We start from the raw sequence: 21,375 nt of genomic DNA, 5'->3' as shown, positions 1-21,375 counted from the left end.
CCTTTTATTACTTTTGTGAACATTTTATCACAAACACTTGTTTGCAGCAAACAGAAATAAAGAGTTAAATTCAGAAAACCAGAATACACTGGCGGAGGAGTTGGCTCTTAGTATAGGCAATAAGGGACGGCCGATTATGGATGGGATTACAGGTGCTGTACAATCTGACCCTGGTGCTGGCTCCTCTAAGCAAGTAACACTGGGTACGTGTGCAATACATTACTACTTTTAAGTTTTAAATATGACTGACTGTATGTTCTGCAGTAGAGGGAAATACAGTGTCCCTGTTGAAGCCAGCACACATACACACAGTCTCCCACACAGAGGTTAGTATGCTGCAGACAGAACACCAAACATAACCTGCTTTACAAGTCATGTCAAGTCAAGTATATTTGTATAGCGCTTTTCACAATACAGATTGTATCAAAGCAGCTTCACAGTATTAAATTAAAATAATACAAGGTTTGTTTCTAGTGGAATTTATTGATTGATAAAATTTAATTAAATATCCCCAAAATATCCCCAACTGAGCAAGCCAAAGGCAACAGTGACAGGAACCGAAAAACTCCATCAAGTGACCTAATGGAGAAAAGAAAACCTTGGGAGAACCCAGGCTCAGTCGGGGGCCAGTTCTCCTCTGGCGTTTATGAACTAGTGACCGGATTTAACTATAAGATTAAAAATTATATGAATGCCTGGCTGAAGAGATGCGTCTTTAATCTAGTTTTAAACTGGGAGAGCGAGTCTGAGCAACGAACAGTATCAGGAAGATACTGATATTCCAGAGTTTTGGAGCTAAATATGAAAATGCTCTCCCTCCTTTGGTGGACCTGGATATCCTAGGTATGACCAAAAGCCTAGAATTTAGTGATCTTAAAGAGCGCGATGGATTATAGGGCGATAGAAGATCCGTTAAATAGACTGGAGCTAAGCCGTTTAGGGCTTTATAAGTCAGTAGCAATACCTTGTAATTAATACGGGACTTTATAGGTAACCAATGTAGTGATGTTAAAATCGGTGTTATATGATCATATTTTCTTGATCTAGTAAGAACTCTAGCGGCTGCATTTTGGACTAACTGTAGCTTGTTTACTGAGGATGCAGGACAACCAGCTAACAAAGCATTACAGTAATCTAGTCTCGAGGTAATGAATGCATGAACTAACTTTTCTGCATCAGAAACTGATAGCATATTACGTAGCTTAGCAATGTTTCTAAGGTGGAAAAAGGCTGTTTTTGTAACATATGAAATATGATTTTCAAAAGACACACTAAAAAAAATGAACTTTAACTATTGTTAGTTTTACTACACCCACCTGTTATGGTTTAGAAGGAGAGAACCCAATCGCAGACCATTTGCAGACATCTCTAGGGTTTATTACAGAAAAAACAGGGAAAACAACCCACGAGGGGGCAAAACAAGACAGGATTGACAAACAAGACTAGACTAAGACTGACAGAAAACTGAACAATAAACTAACAGCTAAGACAGGATCAAAACACTTCACAAGACCTCAACAGGTTACTCACAAATTAATCTTCACATAAAGATTGGCAATGAACCGGCACAGGACAGCAAACACAAGGGGATTAAATAGGGAGAAACTAATGAGGGAAACAGGTGACGGCGATGATACAATAATGATAACAAGATGAGATAACAAGGGGGCGGGGTTACATGACGAGACAACGCAAGCACACAGCCAAACAAATGGCCATGTGCTTACACACAAAACATGGGCCTGTCATGATCCTGCCTCAAGACCAGGGAAAATCAGAGACAAGGCAGAATCATGACAGAACCCCTCCCTTAAGGAGCGGCTTCCAGACGCTCCCTAAGGGAACACTAAACACGTGACATGACGGACTGAGACATGGACACAAACCAACAAAACATGACAAATAACAATAAAGGCAGACATGAAAAAACAATAACAGGGTTGGGGTGACATATCAAATACAATAAACAAGGCAAGGGAGGTGGAGGAAATACAAAGCTCTTAGGGGGCAGTCCAGGGTGAACAGGTGGACAAGGGGTCTTGGGTTGACAGGACGATGGCTGAGGACGAGGGGTCCGGGCAGACTTGGATGGGGAAACACGAGGAACAGTCTTAGGGGAAACAGACCGGGGTGAAGTGGTGACAGGGGTGTCCGGGGAAACAAACAGAGGTCGGGTGACAGCTGGTACGGGGCTGGACACATTAGCTGGGACAGAACAGGACACATCTGCTGGGACAGGACTGGACACAGACATCCTCCTGTCTGCTGGGACGGGACTGGACACATCTGCTGGGACGGGACTGGACACATCTGCTGGGACGGGACTGGACACATCTGCTGGGACGGGACTGGACACATCTGCTGGGACGGGACTGGACACATCTGCTGGGACGGGACTGGACACATCTGCTGGGACGGGACTGGACACATCTGCTGGGACGGGACTGGACACATCTGCTGGGACGGGACTGGACACATCTGCTGGGACGGGACTGGACACATTAGCTGGGACGGGACTGGACACATTAGCTGGGACGGCACTTGCAGTGGCGGGCTCAGGAACAGCGCTTGCAGTAGCGGGCTTCAGATCAACACTGGCTGCAGCTGACTCAGGAACCGGATCTCTTGCAGCTGTGGATTCAGGACTAGAGGACTTGACAGGACTGACAGGGACCTCAAGAATCTTGACTAGACGTGACAGATAATTAGATAAGGTCTTTGCCGCGACAACAACAGGTAAGTCTTGATGGGCTGATACGGCTTGAAGAACTGCTTCAGCAGCTGAATCGGCCGCAGCTTTCTCCTCAGCACTCACGGCAGTGGGCTGAGGAACAGCGCTTGCAGTAGCGGGCTCTGGGACAGCGCTTGCAGTAGCAGTGGCGGGCTCTGGGACAGCGCTTGCAGTAGCAGTGGCGGGCTCTGGGACAGCGCTTGCAGTAGCAGTGGCGGGCTCTGGGACAGCGCTTGCAGTAGCAGTGGCGGGCTCTGGGACAGCGCTTGCAGTAGCAGTGGCGGGCTCTGGGACAGCGCTTGCAGTAGCAGTGGCGGGCTCTGGGACAGCGCTTGCAGTAGCAGTGGCGGGCTCTGGGACAGCGCTTGCAGTAGCAGTGGCGGGCTCTGGGACAGCGCTTGCAGTAGCAGTGGCGGGCTCTGGGACAGCGCTTGCAGTAGCAGTGGCGGGCTCTGGGACAGCGCTTGCAGTAGCAGTGGCGGGCTCTGGGACAGCGCCTGGGACAGCGCTCGCAGTGGCGGGCTCTGGGACAGCGCCTGGGACAGCGCTCGCAGTGGCGGGCTCTGGGACAGCGCCTGGGACAGCGCTCGCAGTGGCGGGCTCTGGGACAGCGCTCGCAGTGGCGGGCTCTGGGACAGCGCTCGCAGTGGCGGGCTCTGGGACAGCGCTCGCAGTGGCGGGCTCTGGGACAGCGCTCGCAGTGGCGGGCTCTGGGACAGCGCTCGCAGTGGCGGGCTCTGGGACAGCGCTCGCAGTGGCGGGCTCTGGGACAGCGCCTGGGACAGCGCTCGCAGTGGCGGGCTCTGGGACAGCGCTCGCAGTGGCGGGCTCTGGGACAGCGCTCGCAGTGGCGGGCTCTGGGACAGCGCCTGGGACGGCGCTCGCAGTGGCGGGCTCTGGGACAGCGCCTGGGACAGCGCTCGCAGGAGCGGGCTCTGGAACAGCGCTCGCAGGAGCGGGCTCTGGAACAGCGCTCGCAGGGGCGGGCTCTGGAACAGCGCTCGCAGGGGCGGGCTCTGGAACAGCGCTCGCAGGGGCGGGCTCTGGAACAGCGCTCGCAGGGGCGGGCTCTGGAACAGCGCTCGCAGGGGCGGGCTCTGGAACAGCGCTCGCAGTGGCGGGCTCTGGGACAGCGCCTGGGACAGCGCTCGCAGGAGCGGGCTCTGGAACAGCGCTCGCAGGGGCGGGCTCTGGAACAGCGCTCGCAGGGGCGGGCTCTGGAACAGCGCTCGCAGGGGCGGGCTCTGGAACAGCGCTCGCAGGGGCGGGCTCTGGAACAGCGCTCGCAGTGGCGGGCTCTGGGACAGCGCCTGGGACAGCGCTCGCAGTGGCGGGCTCTGGGACAGCGCTCGCAGTGGCGGGCTCTGGGACAGCGCTCGCAGTGGCGGGCTCTGGGACAGCGCCTGGGACGGCGCTCGCAGTGGCGGGCTCTGGGACAGCGCCTGGGACGGCGCTCGCAGGAGCGGGCTCTGGAACAGCGCTCGCAGGAGCGGGCTCTGGAACAGCGCTCGCAGGAGCGGGCTCTGGAACAGCGCTCGCAGGGGCGGGCTCTGGAACAGCGCTCGCAGGGGCGGGCTCTGGAACAGCGCTCGCAGGGGCGGGCTCTGGAACAGCGCTCGCAGGGGCGGGCTCTGGAACAGCGCTCGCAGTGGCGGGCTCTGGGACAGCGCCTGGGACAGCGCTCGCAGGAGCGGGCTCTGGAACAGCGCTCGCAGGAGCGGGCTCTGGAACAGCGCTCGCAGGAGCGGGCTCTGGAACAGCGCTCGCAGGAGCGGGCTCTGGAACAGCGCTCGCAGGAGCGGGCTCTGGAACAGCGCTCGCAGGAGCGGGCTCTGGAACAGCGCTCGCAGGAGCGGGCTCTGGAACAGCGCTCGCAGGAGCGGGCTCTGGAACAGCGCTCGCAGGAGCGGGCTCTGGAACAGCGCTCGCAGGAGCGGGCTCTGGAACAGCGCTCGCAGGAGCGGGCTCTGGAACAGCGCTCGCAGGAGCGGGCTCTGGAACAGCGCTCGCAGGAGCGGGCTCTGGAACAGCGCTCGCAGGGGCGGGCTCTGGAACAGCGCTCGCAGTGGCGGGCTCTGGGACAGCGCTTGCAGTAGCAGTGGCGGGCTCTGGGACAGCGCCTGGGACAGCGCTCGCAGTGGCGGGCTCTGGGACAGCGCCTGGGACAGCGCTCGCAGTGGCGGGCTCTGGGACAGCGCCTGGGACAGCGCTCGCAGTGGCGGGCTCTGGGACAGCGCCTGGGACAGCGCTCGCAGTGGCGGGCTCTGGGACAGCGCCTGGGACAGCGCTCGCAGTGGCGGGCTCTGGGACAGCGCTCGCAGTGGCGGGCTCTGGGACAGCGCCTGGGACAGCGCTCGCAGTGGCGGGCTCTGGGACAGCGCCTGGGACAGCGCTCGCAGGAGCGGGCTCTGGAACAGCGCTCGCAGGAGCGGGCTCTGGAACAGCGCTCGCAGGAGCGGGCTCTGGAACAGCGCTCGCAGGAGCGGGCTCTGGAACAGCGCTCGCAGGAGCGGGCTCTGGAACAGCGCTCGCAGGAGCGGGCTCTGGAACAGCGCTCGCAGGAGCGGGCTCTGGAACAGCGCTCGCAGGGGCGGGCTCTGGAACAGCGCTCGCAGGGGCGGGCTCTGGAACAGCGCTCGCAGGGGCGGGCTCTGGAACAGCGCTCGCAGGGGCGGGCTCTGGAACAGCGCTCGCAGTGGCGGGCTCTGGGACAGCGCCTGGGACAGCGCTCGCAGTGGCGGGCTCTGGGACAGCGCCTGGGACAGCGCTCGCAGTGGCGGGCTCTGGGACAGCGCCTGGGACAGCGCTCGCAGGAGCGGGCTCTGGAACAGCGCTCGCAGGAGCGGGCTCTGGAACAGCGCTCGCAGGAGCGGGCTCTGGAACAGCGCTCGCAGGAGCGGGCTCTGGAACAGCGCTCGCAGGAGCGGGCTCTGGAACAGCGCTCGCAGGAGCGGGCTCTGGAACAGCGCTCGCAGGAGCGGGCTCTGGAACAGCGCTCGCAGGAGCGGGCTCTGGAACAGCGCTCGCAGGAGCGGGCTCTGGAACAGCGCTCGCAGGAGCGGGCTCTGGAACAGCGCTCGCAGGAGCGGGCTCTGGAACAGCGCTCGCAGGAGCGGGCTCTGGAACAGCGCTCGCAGGAGCGGGCTCTGGAACAGCGCTCGCAGGAGCGGGCTCTGGAACAGCGCTCGCAGGAGCGGGCTCTGGAACAGCGCTCGCAGGAGCGGGCTCTGGAACAGCGCTCGCAGGAGCGGGCTCTGGAACAGCGCTCGCAGTGGCGGGCTCTGGGACAGCGCCTGGGACAGCGCTCGCAGTGGCGGGCTCTGGGACAGCGCCTGGGACAGCGCTCGCAGTGGCGGGCTCTGGGACAGCGCCTGGGACAGCGCTCGCAGTGGCGGGCTCTGGGACAGCGCCTGGGACAGCGCTCGCAGGGGCGGGCTCTGGAACAGCGCTCGCAGGAGCGGGCTCTGGAACAGCGCTCGCAGGAGCGGGCTCTGGAACAGCGCTCGCAGGGGCGGGCTCTGGAACAGCGCTCGCAGGGGCGGGCTCTGGAACAGCGCTCGCAGGGGCGGGCTCTGGAACAGCGCTCGCAGGGGCGGGCTCTGGAACAGCGCTCGCAGGGGCGGGCTCTGGAACAGCGCTCGCAGGGGCGGGCTCTGGAACAGCGCTCGCAGGGGCGGGCTCTGGAACAGCGCTCGCAGGGGCGGGCTCTGGAACAGCGCCTGGGACAGCGCTCGCAGTGGCGGGCTCTGGGACAGCGCCTGGGACAGCGCTCGCAGTGGCGGGCTCTGGGACAGCGCCTGGGACAGCGCTCGCAGTGGCGGGCTCTGGGACAGCGCTCGCAGGGGCGGGCTCTGGGACAGCGCTCGCAGGGGCGGGCTCTGGGACAGCGCTCGCAGGGGCGGGCTCTGGGACAGCGCTCGCAGGGGCGGGCTCTGGGACAGCGCTCGCAGGGGCGGGCTCTGGGACAGCGCTCGCAGGGGCGGGCTCTGGGACAGCGCTCGCAGGGGCGGGCTCTGGGACAGCGCTCGCAGGGGCGGGCTCTGGAACAGCGCTCGCAGGAGCGGGCTCTGGAACAGCGCTCGCAGGAGCGGGCTCTGGAACAGCGCTCGCAGGAGCGGGCTCTGGAACAGCGCTCGCAGGAGCGGGCTCTGGAACAGCGCTCGCAGGAGCGGGCTCTGGAACAGCGCTCGCAGGAGCGGGCTCTGGAACAGCGCTCGCAGGAGCGGGCTCTGGAACAGCGCTCGCAGGAGCGGGCTCTGGAACAGCGCTCGCAGGAGCGGGCTCTGGAACAGCGCTCGCAGGAGCGGGCTCTGGAACAGCGCTCGCAGGAGCGGGCTCTGGAACAGCGCTCGCAGGAGCGGGCTCTGGAACAGCGCTCGCAGGAGCGGGCTCTGGAACAGCGCTTGCAGTAGCTAGAGATGACGAGCGACCTTTCGCCTCTTCTTTCTCCTTGAACGCGAAGCCGAATCTGTAGCTGGGCTAGCGACCAGTTGGAGATGTTCAGCTGGAACCGTAACAGGAGCAGGGATGGCGTTCTCGGGCAGCGCTGACTCGGTCGAGGAAGACTCAGACGGGGAATCCCAGGAAACTCGTCTCCCTCGTTTACCATGGAGAACAATGGGAACAGAAGAGGCCTCAGGAGAAGAAGTGGAACCAGCCTTATCACCAAGGGCAACAACGGCCAGGACGCGATCCTCTGGGATCACAGGAAGCTTGGCAGAAGGTGGAGAGGACAACCACCATTGTTCCCGGAGCTCCGACTGCCACTTGAGAAGAGACACACTGTCTGCTGGGTTCAATGTTGGCCGGTTCATTCTGTTATGGTTTAGAAGGAGAGAACCCAATCGCAGACCATTTGCAGACATCTCTAGGGTTTATTACAGAAAAAACAGGGAAAACAAAACCCACGAGGGGGCAAAACAAGACAGGATTGACAAACAAGACTAGACTAAGACTGACAGAAAACTGAACAATAAACTAACAGCTAAGACAGGATCAAAACACTTCACAAGACTTCTCAACAGGTTACTCACAAATTAATCTTCACATAAAGATTGGCAATGAACCGGCACAGGACAGCAAACAGAAGGGGATTAAATAGGGAGAAACTAATGAGGGAAACAGGTGACGGCGATGATACAATAATGATAACAAGATGAGATAACAAGGGGGCGGGGTTACATGACGAGACAACGCAAGCACACAGCCAAACAAATGGCCATGTGCTTACACACAAAACATGGGCCTGTCATGATCCTGCCTCAAGACCAGGGAAAATCAGAGACAAGGCAGAATCATGACACCACCTTTGTTCACAGTACATAAAATATAAAAGTAACTAAATTAACACAAGTTAACTATGTTATTTCTACAAAAAAATTGTACTGTAGACTTTACTTAATAAGGGTTTGATTGGCCAACATAACATTGTTGAGTAAAACGCAAAACCCCATAAAATTTGATCTTTGCGGATACCGTAGCTGCTCACTTGGAGGCGGAGCAACGGAACAGAACGGAAGACAGACGAAAGCGCCAAGCACGAACTATATTGAGGAGGAGAAGATGGTGACTTTGTCAGGTATGAATATTTAATAATTCTTTACCATCCTGTTAAATATCGCCAGGAAAAAGTGTTGTGGGTGTTCACAGAGTTATGTTTATTTATGTTATCGGTGTATTTCGGAGTCTTTTGAGTTTTCGGTTGTTGTTTTTTTGGCAGTTATGCTAACACGTGTTAAACATAAGGAAAGCATGTGGCAGTGCAAGGACTGCAAAATAACAGTCTAGATTAGATCACAGTTGTTGAAACCCTATATATAGAAAGAAATAACACTATACATTGCGCGCTTTTATCTTTCAGAGTGATGGCTCAGACAAAGAAAATGACTGGGTTTGATCGGCCAACATAACATTGTTGAGTAAAACGCAAAACCCTAATAAATATGATCTTTGTGGATACCGTAGCTGTTCACTGGGAGGCAGAGCCACAGAACGGAAGACAGACGAAAGCGCGAAGCACGGACCACATTGAGGAGAAGGTTGCGACTTTTTCAGGTATAAATATTTTATTATTCTTTACCATCCAGTTAAATACCGCCAGGAAAAAGTGATGTAGCTGTTCACAGAGTTATGTTAATTTATCAGTCTTTTGAGTTTTAGCGTTTTTTTTAGGCAGTTAGACAAACCTGGTTTCTCAAGGCAAGCATGTGACAGTGCAAGGACTGCAAAATAACAGTCTCGACTAGATCACAGTTGTTGAAACACTATAGATTAGTGCATAGACATTATGGTCGCAGTAATCGTTTTCCGTGCACTTATTCCGAGTGTCCCTGTAGTTTTAAAACCTGGAATGCGCTACACAGCCATCTCAGTCGTAACCATGCAAAGGAGAACACTGGGTTACCTGCAAGTGTAGCCACGTTCAATTGCCATGTGTGTTCTTGCGGCGATATAGCGTCAGAACGAGAGTATTTTAGTCACATCCATAACCACCTAAAAAACAGTGAGACTGTGCCTTGTATGTTTGAGCACTTTTCTTTTCAGACAAATGTGTATGGCACATTTAAGTCCCATAAGAATAGGAAGCACAATCCTTATTCTCTTCAGGACTTCAAAACAGGGGTCGTTAGAGAAAGTGGTACTCAGGAATTCAGTGAAGATCCATTGCCAGCTGAAGAGGAGAAAGTAGATGTTTCAGGTAGTGTTGAAATGGTCACAGGAGGACAAGATTTGTCCAAAACCATAGAGCTAAAATTTGCATCCATTTTGCTAAAACTTGAAAATTATTTTCATGTTCCTAGTAATGCTATTGATGAACTTATCACAGATTTGCAGTACTTGATCAGTTCTGCATCAGGATCCGTATCGACGCAAGTTATACTTGATACCTTTCAGAAACATGATCTTCATGTAGATCAGCTGGTCATAAAAGAGCTTATCAGTTCTTTGTCATCATCCAATCCTCTGTTGAACGCTACTTCAAAAGATGGTCCTTTAGCCACTGCTTTCAAGCGCATGAAATATTACAGGGAACATTTTGAAATAATTGAACCTGTTGAAATGATTCTTCAGTCTGAAAAAAATAGATCTTTCCAATACATACCCATCCTAAAATCATTACAACAGCTGCTTAATCAGAAAGACATACTTGATAAAGTTGTTGGTGCTCATACAGGGCTGGAAAACATAAATGATGTGTCTTACAGATCTTTCAGAGATGGTCAGCACTTTAAAGATAATGAGTTTCTCTCAGGGACTGAGCTCAGACTCTCCTTGTGTCTGTATAGATGACTTTGAACTGTGTAATCCATTAGGAACGTCACGCAAAAAGCATAAGATCTGTGCGGTTTATTGGATCTTAGGGAACTTACCACCAGGCTGTAGTTCATCGTTGTCCTCAATTCATCTCGCTCTGTTATGTAAAAGTGATGATGTGAAGGCCTATGGCTATAGAAAAATTTTGGAGCCTCTTGTGAACGATCTCATCACTTTAGAGCAACAGGGTATATTTGTCAATCACTTGAAAACATTTATCAGAGGCACAGTCCAGTATGTGGTTGCAGACAGTCTTGGTGCACATGCATTAGCAGGTTTTGTTGAGAATTTTTCAGGGGAATATTTTTGTAGATTTTGCACTGCTACACGCACAGAAACTCAGTCAAAGGAGGTCAGAGATGGTGTTTTTCCTCTCAGATCTGAAGAGCAGCATGATGAACATGTAGCAGATGCATGTAAGAAAGGAGAAGCATGTTGTGGTGTAAAAAATGCTTGTCCTTTATCTGAGAACCTCTCATACTTTAAAGTTACTGCAGGTTTTCCGCCAGATGTGGCCCATGATCTCTTAGAAGGTATAGTGCCTGTTGAGTTGGCTGGATGCTTTGAAATATTTACAAAGAAGAAATATTTCACCTTTGATCAACTTAATAAGCTGATTCAGGAATTCCCATTCAAGTGGGGAGATAAAACCAATCGTCCTCATGTGCTTCCACTCACTTTTTCAAGGAAAAAAACGATTGGGGGAAACGCACACGAGAATTGGTGTTTGCTGCGGCTCATACCATTAATTGTTGGAAAACGTATACCTCAGGATGAACCTGCTTGGGAACTCCTCCTTCTCCTGAAAGACATTGTTGAACTTGTTGTGTGTCCTGTGCATACTACTGAGTCTGTTGCGTACTTGGAGAGCAAAATATCTGAACACCGCAATCTGTTCCAAGTACTTTTTCCAGAAAGAAAGCTTTTGCCAAAACATCACTTTCTGGAACATTATCCAGTGATGATCCGTCTCTTTGGTCCACCTGTTTCATTCTGGACAATGAGATTCGAAGCCAAGCACAGTTTTTTTAAACGAGTAGCTAGGCACACTAACTGTTTCAAAAATATCACCAAGACTTTGGCCAGGAAACATCAACTCATGGTTGGTCAATTTATGCAGTCAGGCCAGTGTGATGAATTGTCTGTAGATGTTACACGCATTTCAACTGTCCCTGTCGATGTTCTTCATGAAGACGTTGCTTACACCTTTAATCAAAGATACCCAAACACTTCTGTTAATTTAGCTCAGACAGTATGTTATGATGGCATAAAGTACACAAAGGGTATGATCATTGTGCATGGAACAATCAGTGGGTTGCCTGATTTTGCAGAAATTGTGCAGATTTGTGTTTTGAAAGATGGAAAATACCCAATACCCAAATCTATTGAAGAGTTTAAATCTGAGATAAGGAAACAATGTGGTGTCACAGGAGATTTCAGGCTGCAGTATCTTGATACTGACTTTGATGATTTCTTGAATCTTACCTCAACTTTGGATCTCCAGGACAAAGGAACAGTTAAAGTGGTAGCACAAAGTGCATATGATGTCTGTTCTCTCTCTTCTGCGGACACTGATATACGCTCATCAACTTCTGCGGACACTGATATACGCTCATCAACTTCTTCTCCGTCACCATCTTGCCTGTCAGTTTCTCAAACAACATCAGATGTTGCTTCTGCCTCAACTTCTGAGCTGTCTTCATCCACAACGCTGAGGAGTGAAACCTGGCCAACTAACTTTCCGATCCCTAAGTTTCCCTATGAGGTAGAGCTGGAACTGCAGAAAGCCCACGAAGAGTTCTTGAATGATGGTACTTTACTTAACATAGACTCAAAGCCTAAACTAAAATCAGAAATTCTGAAATCTTTGGCTGCGGAAGTAGTGAAGTACAAAGTGTACCCTAGGATTGAAGAATATGAAGAGGTTGCGAAAGCGCTGATTACAAAGCATCCATACCTACAGGAAAAAGGATCAGTTGGTGGGTTCTATGGCTGGAAAATCAGTCTACAGTGGAAGATGGCGAATTATCGGCGTACACTACGAGCAGCTGGCTGTTCTGAAGTAAAGATAAATTCTTTAAAACACAAACATGGTGAAAATACAAGTCCAAACCAAGTCAAAAAGCCGAAGAAGGCTGAAGTCAATTTCTACCCTGACTATCCAGCTGGAGAGAACAAACAAAGCCTAGAGGAAGAGCGACTGGCATTGCTGTCTGAGGTTCAGAAAAGGGACAACCATCAAATTATTAAACACAAAATGGAAAAAACTTTTGTCTACAGAAGACATGAAGTAATTGAAGAGATGCCCTTCATTGTTGACTTCAAAAGCAGATGGCCAGCTCTGTTTTGTGAACATGAGGTAAATATGATGGTATAACTATTTATTTCTTTAATAGTTTTAAGTGGTGAAACAAATGGTAATTAATTTCCCTTATGTCTAATTGTGCTTTAGTTATTCGTGTCCATGCAGAGTTAGCCTAATGCTTTTGTGTTCAGATGTCAATAAATTACCCTGAATATCTTTTTAAACATGAAAGCTATCCTTACTATAATCTTACGTGTCTTAAATCTGCAGATTGCTGCTGAGTTCACTCGAATCACTACCGTCCCACTAATTCAAACATTTATGTAAAAACTGGATGGTTACACAAGCAAGCCGGCCAGCATCTACCGGAGAAAAGGAGGAACTGCAGGACGTCAAATTTGGAAACTGATGGCTACCATTGACGAGGTTTGTTATCTGTATTTATGATGCTTGTAAATAATGACCACTTTAGTACGGTGTTTTGCCATTGTCTATACTTAAAGGGATAGTTCACTTTGAAATTAAATTTTGGCATGTTTTAGCTTACCTCAAGGGCATCCAAGATGTAGGTGTCTTTTTCCGCAGTAGTTTCAATTTTGATCTTTTTAGGTCAAACCGTTCTTGTCTGTCAGTCATATAATGCAGGTCGATGGTCACTGTCTCAAAGAGCATGCACAGAGTCCAAATTAAAACAATTCCCCGTCTTCTAAATTAAACAATTCCCCATCGTAAGTACACATTGATGGCCTAAGACACGAAACGAGCGGTTTGTGTGAGAAAACGAACAGTATTTATATCGTTTTTACCTCTTATACACAGCCATGTCCGAGTGATCTGAGAGCGCGGGCGGGTATAGATATAAACAATAAAAGTCGCCTTGGCTACGGTTTCGTTCCAATGAACTGCCGTAGCCAAGGCGACTTCTATTGTATATATCTCGTTTCGTGTCTTAGGCCATCAATGTGTACTTACGATGGGGAATTGTTTAATTTGGACGATGGGGAATTGTTTTAATTTGGACTCTGTGCATGCTCTTTGAGACCGTGACCATAGACCTGCATTATATGACTGACAGACAAGAACGGTTTGACCAAAAAATATCAAAATTGAAACTACTGCGGAAAAAAAGACACCTACATCTTGGATGCCCTTGAGGTAAGCTAAAACATACCAAAATTTTATTTCAAAGTGAACGATCCCTTTAATGTCTCTACTCTTCTACAGAATGATACCATCTCAACTCGGAGAGCTTGCATTCTCCGAGCACTTTCTGTGTATCTTAATGAAGACTATGAAAACCTCATGAAGGAGTATGGAGTAAGTGTTCTCAGGCAGTCTTTTGTGAATATTTATAGTACTGAGTACCGAAGCCTGTACTTTTGACAATCCTAACAAACATGGTAGAGTAGTCTTGTAAGTCACTGCAAGTCAGTGATGTGAAGCATTAAGGAATGGACAGTTGATACAGAATTCTCAGATTATTTGCTTTTTCTAGATGTATTACTAAGTGATGTTAAATTTACAACCTGCATTTTTGATGCAGTTAAAGTGACTGAACAGTGTTACTGTTTTTGTGTTTTGTAGGACACAGACTTTGAGAATTCCGAGAGAGACATGGCCAATACTGTAATTGGAATTTACATCATCAGACCTGAAGATGCAGAAGCCTGTGACCCACCATCGGATGTTGGACTGATTGTTGAAGGAGTGACAGTTCTTCAGAATATTGGCGATGTCACCAAGGCTTGTGCTCTTCTTTTGGGAGTCATTTACTGCTTGAATCTCAGTTATCCTTCAGACCTGAAGTATACTTTTGAGTTTTTCCAGAAAGTGTTGCTGGGACTTGACGCACAGAAACTGTCACACAAAATACAGGTTCTCAAGAACAAACTTGTTGGTTGAATCAGTACATCTTGATTTTTCTTTCATTTGTCCAGAATGAAGATGTTTTTTTTTTTTTTTTTGTGTGAAGAGCTGTGACTTAAATTGTTTCTGGTTTTAAAATTAGGGGCCAGTTTTAATGTTATCTTTGTTGATGGCACCAAAATTTGAAATGGAGTTCTGCAGCTTTTTGAGGCATGCTGCCTTGCTTGAGCAGACTGTTTATTGTTTGTAAGAACTGTTAAGTTGTAAGAACTGAAGTTAAACTTGTTTGCGGTTGTTTACAAAAATTTAGAGGCCAGTTTCAATCTTTTCTTTACCAATACCTCAAACGATTTGAAATATCAAAAATTGAGCACTGTAGCATTTTGTGACATGCTGCCTGTCTTGAACAAACTTTCCTTTTATTTTTCTAAGTAAATTTTTATTACAATATTTTAAGGCAGTTGCACATAGTAAAAGAATAACATTTTTTGTCAATAGTAAACATTCTTACAGTTTTTTTTTTCTGTCTTTCTGTTCTTTCTGTCTTTATTTTAGCTGTTTGTGGTTGTTTACACAAATAGAGGCCAGTTATGTTTTCTTTAACAATGGCTTAAGCAATTTGAAATATCAAATTTAGTACTGTAGCATTTTGTGACATGCTGCCTGTCTTGAACAAACTTTCCTTTTTATTTTTTCGAAGTTACATTTTTATTACAATATTTCAAGGAAGTTGCACATTTTAAGAATGTTTGCTATTGACAAAAATGTTGTTCTTTTACTTTTTTTTTTTTAAACAAACTCTGTTATTTAAGCTGTTTGTGGTTGTTTTACGAAAATAGAGGTCAGTTTTCAAATGTTCTTTACCAATGGCTTAAAAGATTTGAAATATCAAAAATTGAGCACTGTAGCATTTTGTGATAGGCTGCCTGTCTTGTGATAGGCTGCCTCTTTTTATAAGCAAGACTTACAAATTCTTGAAGCCAGTTGCACTTTAAAAGACCTTATGAAGAATGTTTACTGTTAAATGATTGATCTCGTAGTGTATTTGTTTCAAAGGAACTGTGAAATTGAAGTTGTTTTACAGTTTGTAGCAGTGGTATATTGCAAAACCTTACAAAAAAAATTAATTCATTTTGTTTCTAAAAATATGCTTGATTATTTAAGTTTTACACTTGTAGAGCAAATACTAAAATTAATAATAAAAAAAAAGTTCACCATACGTATTGAAAGTTCATAATTGTAACATAACATTACTAAGTAAAATATACATATAGCTAAAATGCAGTAGTGACACATCTGAATGGGTTGTATGTACTAAAAAATGTTTTGTCAACTTTACCAGAATTTATTTTCTCCATTCAACTGTATTGTTACTTGTAGAAACTACTTAACACACTTACGTGGAACCACTTGACACTCTTTTTTTATGTAAGTCCAACAAATCATTTTTTTGAGTGCAGGTTGCAATCTAGTATAACTCCCAGGTCTTTTACTGCAGAGGATATAGTAACAGGGCATCCTACTATGTTAAAATTATATTGTGAGAGGTTTTGTGGGCGGTTTTTTGAACCGATAAGTAGTACCTCTGTCTTGTCTGGATTTAATAAAAGGAAAATTACGCGTCATCCAGTCTTTTATATCTTTAACACACTCTGTCAATTTGGATAATTTAGCGCTTTCATCCGGCCGTGATGATATATATATTTGAGTGTCATCAGCATAACAATGGAAACTAATTCCATGTTTCCTTATAATATTTCCAAGTGGCAGCATATATATTGAGAATAATAGCGGGCCTAACACAGATCCCTGCGGCACTCCATAGTTTACTGAAGTTATGATCGATTTTTCTCCGTTTAAACAGACAAAATGGTATCGGTCAGATAAGTATGATCTGAACCAGCTTAATGCTTGTCCTTGAACACCAGTATAATTTTGTAGTCGATCTAAGAGTATTGTGTGATCTATAGTATCGAACGCAGCACTAAGATCAAGTAAAACTAATATACAGCCTAACTAAGATACAGCCTTGGTCAGAAGCTAAAAGTAAATCATTTGTGATTTTAACAAGCGCAGTTTCAGTGCTATGGTGCGGCCTGAATCCTGACTGAAACCTGACTGAAATAGCCCAGTTGAGCGGACACAACTTTTTCTAATATTTTAGACATAAATGGAAGATTTGAAATGGGTCTATAATTTGCTAGGTTATTATGATCTAATTGTGATTACTTAATGAGTGGTTTTAGAACTGCCAATTTAAATGTTCTTGGAACATGACCTAAAGATAGAGATGAGTTAATAATATTGAGGAGAGGCTCTTCCACTACAGGTAACATTTCTTTCAGTAGTTTAGTTGGTATAGGATATAATAAACATGTTGTTGTTTTAGATGAAGTGATAAGTTTATTTAACTCTTTTTGTTTTATAGTTGTAAAGCACTGTAATTGTTCTTGCGGGGTGATAATCGAGGCTGAATTATAAGGCGCGATTGAAGATTGAACCTTTACAATTGTGGTTCTGATGCTTTCTATTTTCTCGGTGAAGAAGTTCATGAAATCATTACTACTAAACTGTAACGGGATATTTTGTTCAGGTGACGCTTGTTTATTTGTTAGTCTAGCCACGGTGTTAAATAAAAACCTTGGGTTGTTTTCAATTAGTTTGCGGAGATGCTCAGCCCTGGCCGCTTTTAGCGCCTTTTTATAACGTGACATACTGTCTTTCCACGCGATTCTAAAGACCTCTAAATTAGTTTGTTTCCATTTACACTCTAAATTACGGGTTTCTCTCTTTAGAACATGAGTAGTATTGTTGTACCATGGTGCTTTAATTTTCTCTCTGACCTTTTTTAATTTAATGGGTGCGACAATATCCAATGTTCTGGAGAGAATGGTGCTCATAGTGTTAGTTAGTTCTTCTAGTTCATCTGTTTGTTTGGGTTCAGGCAGCAGCTGAGATAGATCAGATAAGCAATTTGAGAAATGATCTATGGTGGATGGAAGGATTGTTCTGCCTGGTCGATAACGCGGCGCAGCATGACATATTACAGCAGTACGTAATATGCAAGTTACCATGTAATGGTCAGTAACATCATCACTTTGTGGAATGATATCTATATCGGTTGGATCGGTTCCATATGATAGAATTAAATCGAGTGTATGATTAAGACGATGAGTTTACAATAGTTATGCTTTACATTGGCCTATTTTTATTTATTAGGGTGGAGGAAATGAAGACACTCTGTCTGTGTGTTCTCAGACAGTTGCTGATGTGAATGAACTGGGCTTTTTATTATGGCAAACATTTGAATGTGTGGCATAAAAAAGGGACTGGCTCTTACACATCTCTTTTATTGTAGGATTTTTCACAACCTGCCCCAGAAACTGAGGCCTCTACCTCAATGAGCTTCAGAAGAAATGTGAACAAGGTAGTGCTTTAAACCCTTGACATAAATTACAGTCAGTCCTCTGTTTGTAGGAAGTCAAGGAACTTTTTGTGATTTGATGAGCCTCCAGAAAACTTGTAATGATCATGTTTGTGGTGGAATTATGTTTCAGGTGGAAACAGACTCAGTCAGGGCCCTGTACAAAAGGAGTCTTGAACTAGACTGCACACTAAAGGGGTCTTGAACTAGACTGCACACTAAAGGAGACTTGAACTAGACTGTTCACTAGGGGTCTTGAACTAGACTGCACACTAAAGGAGACTTGAACTAGACTGCACACTAAAGGAGTCTTGAACTAGACTGTTCACTAAAGGAGACTCTAACTAGACTGTTAACTAAAGGAGACTTGAACTAGACTGCACACTAAAGGAGCTGGACTGTGAGATGAGGCTCCAAAAAAAAAAACAACCTTGGGTTGACGTAAAAAAAAAATAAAAAAATTGGAGATCAAACAGCTGGATAAAACTGATCTCAGTATGTGAACTTATTTAACCAAGTAACACTTTAGTATGAATATTTTCTTTTTTTGAATATTGAATATTCATATGATCAATATGAATATTTCTCTTTCTTTCTCCCTCCCATCCCACAAAACCAATAAAACAGTTTGATACCTATCTGCAGTTTCAATGTGCTTTTATTAAGTGTAATATTGTATGGTGATTGCATCTACATCTGCACCAGCTGGGTGGTCAAGTGTGATCTGGTCAGTTTCATCGGGGAGAAGCTGGTTTTGTGGTGTTTCTCGCTCCTTTCTACTGGTGACTATATTGTGCAGAATGGCACATGCAGCCACTATCTGTGATGCCCGCTCTGGTGACTCTAAAGCGCCGAACACAGTTGAAACGTGCCGTTAGGATGCCAAAGGTCATCTCTATCTTCACTCTGGTTTTACTGAGGGCCACATTGAAGCGGTGCTGTGGCCCGGTCTGAGGGTCATGATAGGGGGTTATTGTGTAGGTTTTTCTATTTCAATTCAAATGAACAGTTTTGTATTATACCAAATTTAACTTGCTTTCCTCAAAGCGCTGACAAATTTGTGAGACAAGCACTGGAGCCAGGCCATTTGGCATCCAAACTTGTGAAGTCGTCCGCAGATGAAATGTTTAGTAGATAATTGTTATATTTGTTAATGTTACTATTAATTTAAAGATTCATCTCACAGAAAATAATCATCTCACATATTCACATCGTCTCTACCTGAACATTAAGGCTGTGATAGGACTTCCTATTAACATAATCTGCCTCATGTTCCCCTAGAGCAGTGGAGATTGGAGCAATAGACTGCATACATGTTGCAATGACTCTGTTAATCATAAGATTAACAGAATAATAATAAAAAAAGATTTAAAATAATTCTTAACATGTATTATATTGTATAGTACATTTGTGAAATTAGCTTTTTGAAAAAATAAATAAAAATTGTTCATGTGATGTCACCCTATCAATATATCTTACCGGCAATTTTATAAAAGCCCTCTTTTATGGACATGGTCGATAAATGTCCCGGGAACACTATTAATTAAAGCTGCAAGCAGCGATGAAAAGGGCCCTCGCACCCGTGCCACCGCCACCCGGTGGCTTTAGGAAAGGCCTTAAGATTACACTCACCAAATTTGAAGAGGATCAGATCAAAACTGTAGGAGGAGTTCGTACAACATCAGTACAAAATCAGGAAATGGCAAAAACTGCACGAAATCCGAGAGGAAGTTCAAAATAGCTGACTTCCTGTTGTGTTTAGGGCTACGCTCCAAGATACTTTTTTGTAGGTATTGGGTCATTACATGTATGTATCAAATTTCATACCTGTACGTGAAACGTAGAGCCGGGGCAAAATGTAGGGGCAATAATTAAGCCATTTTGCCCCACCCAATTTTGAAAACCATTTCACACGTACATTTTCACCACATGTGAAGTTTGGGGCAGATTGGAAATTGTATGCCTAAGTTACTGCAGGCTGTCTGTGGTTGCCTAGCAACATCGGAACTGCAAGCAACATTAATATTGAACTTATCTGATCATGCATATATCACCAAAAGGCCGAAATTGGGTGAACATTTGTCAGGCCGCCGAGGGCACACCCTTCGACGAAAACTCAAGATCTTCGCAATTTAACGTCACAAAGGCCTTAAGATTACACTTACCAAATTTGAAGAGGATCAGATGAAATCTGTAGGAGGAGTTAGTTAAAGTACTACATCAGGAAATTACGAAAAATGCCCAAAATCTAGGAGGAAGTTCAAAATAGCTCACTTCCTGTTGTGTTTAGGGCTATGCTCCAAGAGACTTTTTTGTAGGTATTGGGTCATTACATGTATGTACCAAATTTCATACCTGTGCGTGAAACGTAGAGCCGGGGCAAAATGTGGGGGCAATAATTTACAGAATTTGCCCCACCCAATTTTGAAAACCATATCACACGTAAATTTTCACCACTTCTGAAGCGTGTGCAAAGTTTCATGAGTTTTCGAGCATGTTAAGGCCCTCTAAAAAGCGATTCACTTTGGAGAAGAAGAAGAAGAAGAAGAATAATAAACAGAGCAAAAAACAATAGGGTCCTCTCACCATCGGTGCTCGGGCCCTAATTAAACTATTCATGTACTCCTGCAGAGCGAGGACCACTGCGAATGGTTCGACAAACCGTGCGTCACCCACCGTGCAAGTAGGCTATGTACCACTTGCAAAAACACGCGACGCAATACCATTTGCGGTACAGTAAGTGCATGAATTCGACGTGTTAAATTCTTTATGTGCGGCTCAAGAAGTTTGCAAAGATAAGACATTCCTTCCACGGAAAATCTGTATCTTTCATACAAGTAACTATCAGGAAAGGCAAGGGGATTTTGTCTGGCTAAAAACTCTCTCTACGAAGTGCTCGTCTAACAATTTGCGCTGAGATGTCCACAGGATCCCAGGACACTGGGAGTAAGTTACGTCACCTATATGTTTCTTTGCTCTCAGCTGATTGGTCAAACTTCAGTCTGAGATCTTGAATCCAGAACATAACCTGCCCCGGAACAGGTTAGCCGTGCAGCGTAAGATACCATGGCGACGAACACCGATTAAAGTCAAGCTACTTTCATAGTACCTAAAACCCAGGGTTGGCGGAAACTAAACTGAAACACAGCTGGCTAGCCACCTAAACCGGCTTCATGGTATAGGCCCCGGGACTGAAACACTGGAGAATATATACACAGGATAACAAGCGGTTAACAAGGCACACCTGGAACTGATTAATCACTATGGTAACAAACAAGACAAACAGGAACTAAACAGGAAAAGGGAAGTAATGATTTAAGGAGAACAGAAATTACATTTCAAAATTAAAGCTGCAAGCAGCGATGAAAGGGCCCTCGCACCCGTGCCATCGTCACTCGTTGGCTTTAGGAAGACAGAGCATGGTTGGGCAATGTGCTTTTAAGGAGGTATACAGTATATTGTAGTTGCTAGCATGTTTAGTATGTTTTTAGCATGCTTAGTACACAATAGGTATGTGGTTAGTACTGCATTACTGTGTTAACCAGTTCAGTTTCTGTTGGCAGTAGGTGGGGTTATATATCTGAATATTGCTTTGTAGATGTGTTCAGTGCAGGACTTTTATGAAGTATGTGAAGTTTGGGGCAGATTGGATATTGTATGTTTGAGTTACAACAACTTCCTTTAGCATTTCTAACATGCTTTAGAACTTAGCTATGTGTTGCTAGCATGTTTCTT

At 46.5% G+C, this 21,375-nt stretch overlaps 2 protein-coding genes across 2 annotated transcripts in view; one reads left to right on the top strand and one right to left on the bottom strand.

The window, feature by feature from the left end:
* LOC309501649 (uncharacterized protein) overlaps positions 1-21,375 on the bottom strand; it is a 109,088-nt gene that overhangs the window by 31,051 nt on the left and 56,662 nt on the right. The window lies entirely within an intron of this gene.
* LOC309502815 (uncharacterized protein) lies at positions 11,455-15,773 on the top strand. Its single transcript, XM_082175359.1, has 4 exons — positions 11,455-12,404; positions 12,621-12,776; positions 13,575-13,667; positions 13,935-15,773. Exons 2-4 carry the CDS (start codon positions 12,759-12,761, stop codon positions 14,250-14,252), a joined length of 429 nt encoding a protein of 142 aa, XP_082031485.1. The 5' UTR covers positions 11,455-12,404; positions 12,621-12,758; the 3' UTR covers positions 14,253-15,773.

This window comes from Leuciscus leuciscus, assembly GCF_965113295.1.
Source record: "Leuciscus leuciscus genome assembly, chromosome: 1".
Lineage (NCBI taxonomy): Eukaryota > Metazoa > Chordata > Actinopteri > Cypriniformes > Leuciscidae > Leuciscus > Leuciscus leuciscus.
Note: the sequence above shows the minus strand (reverse complement) of the source record. Positions and strands in the feature narration are given on the sequence as shown.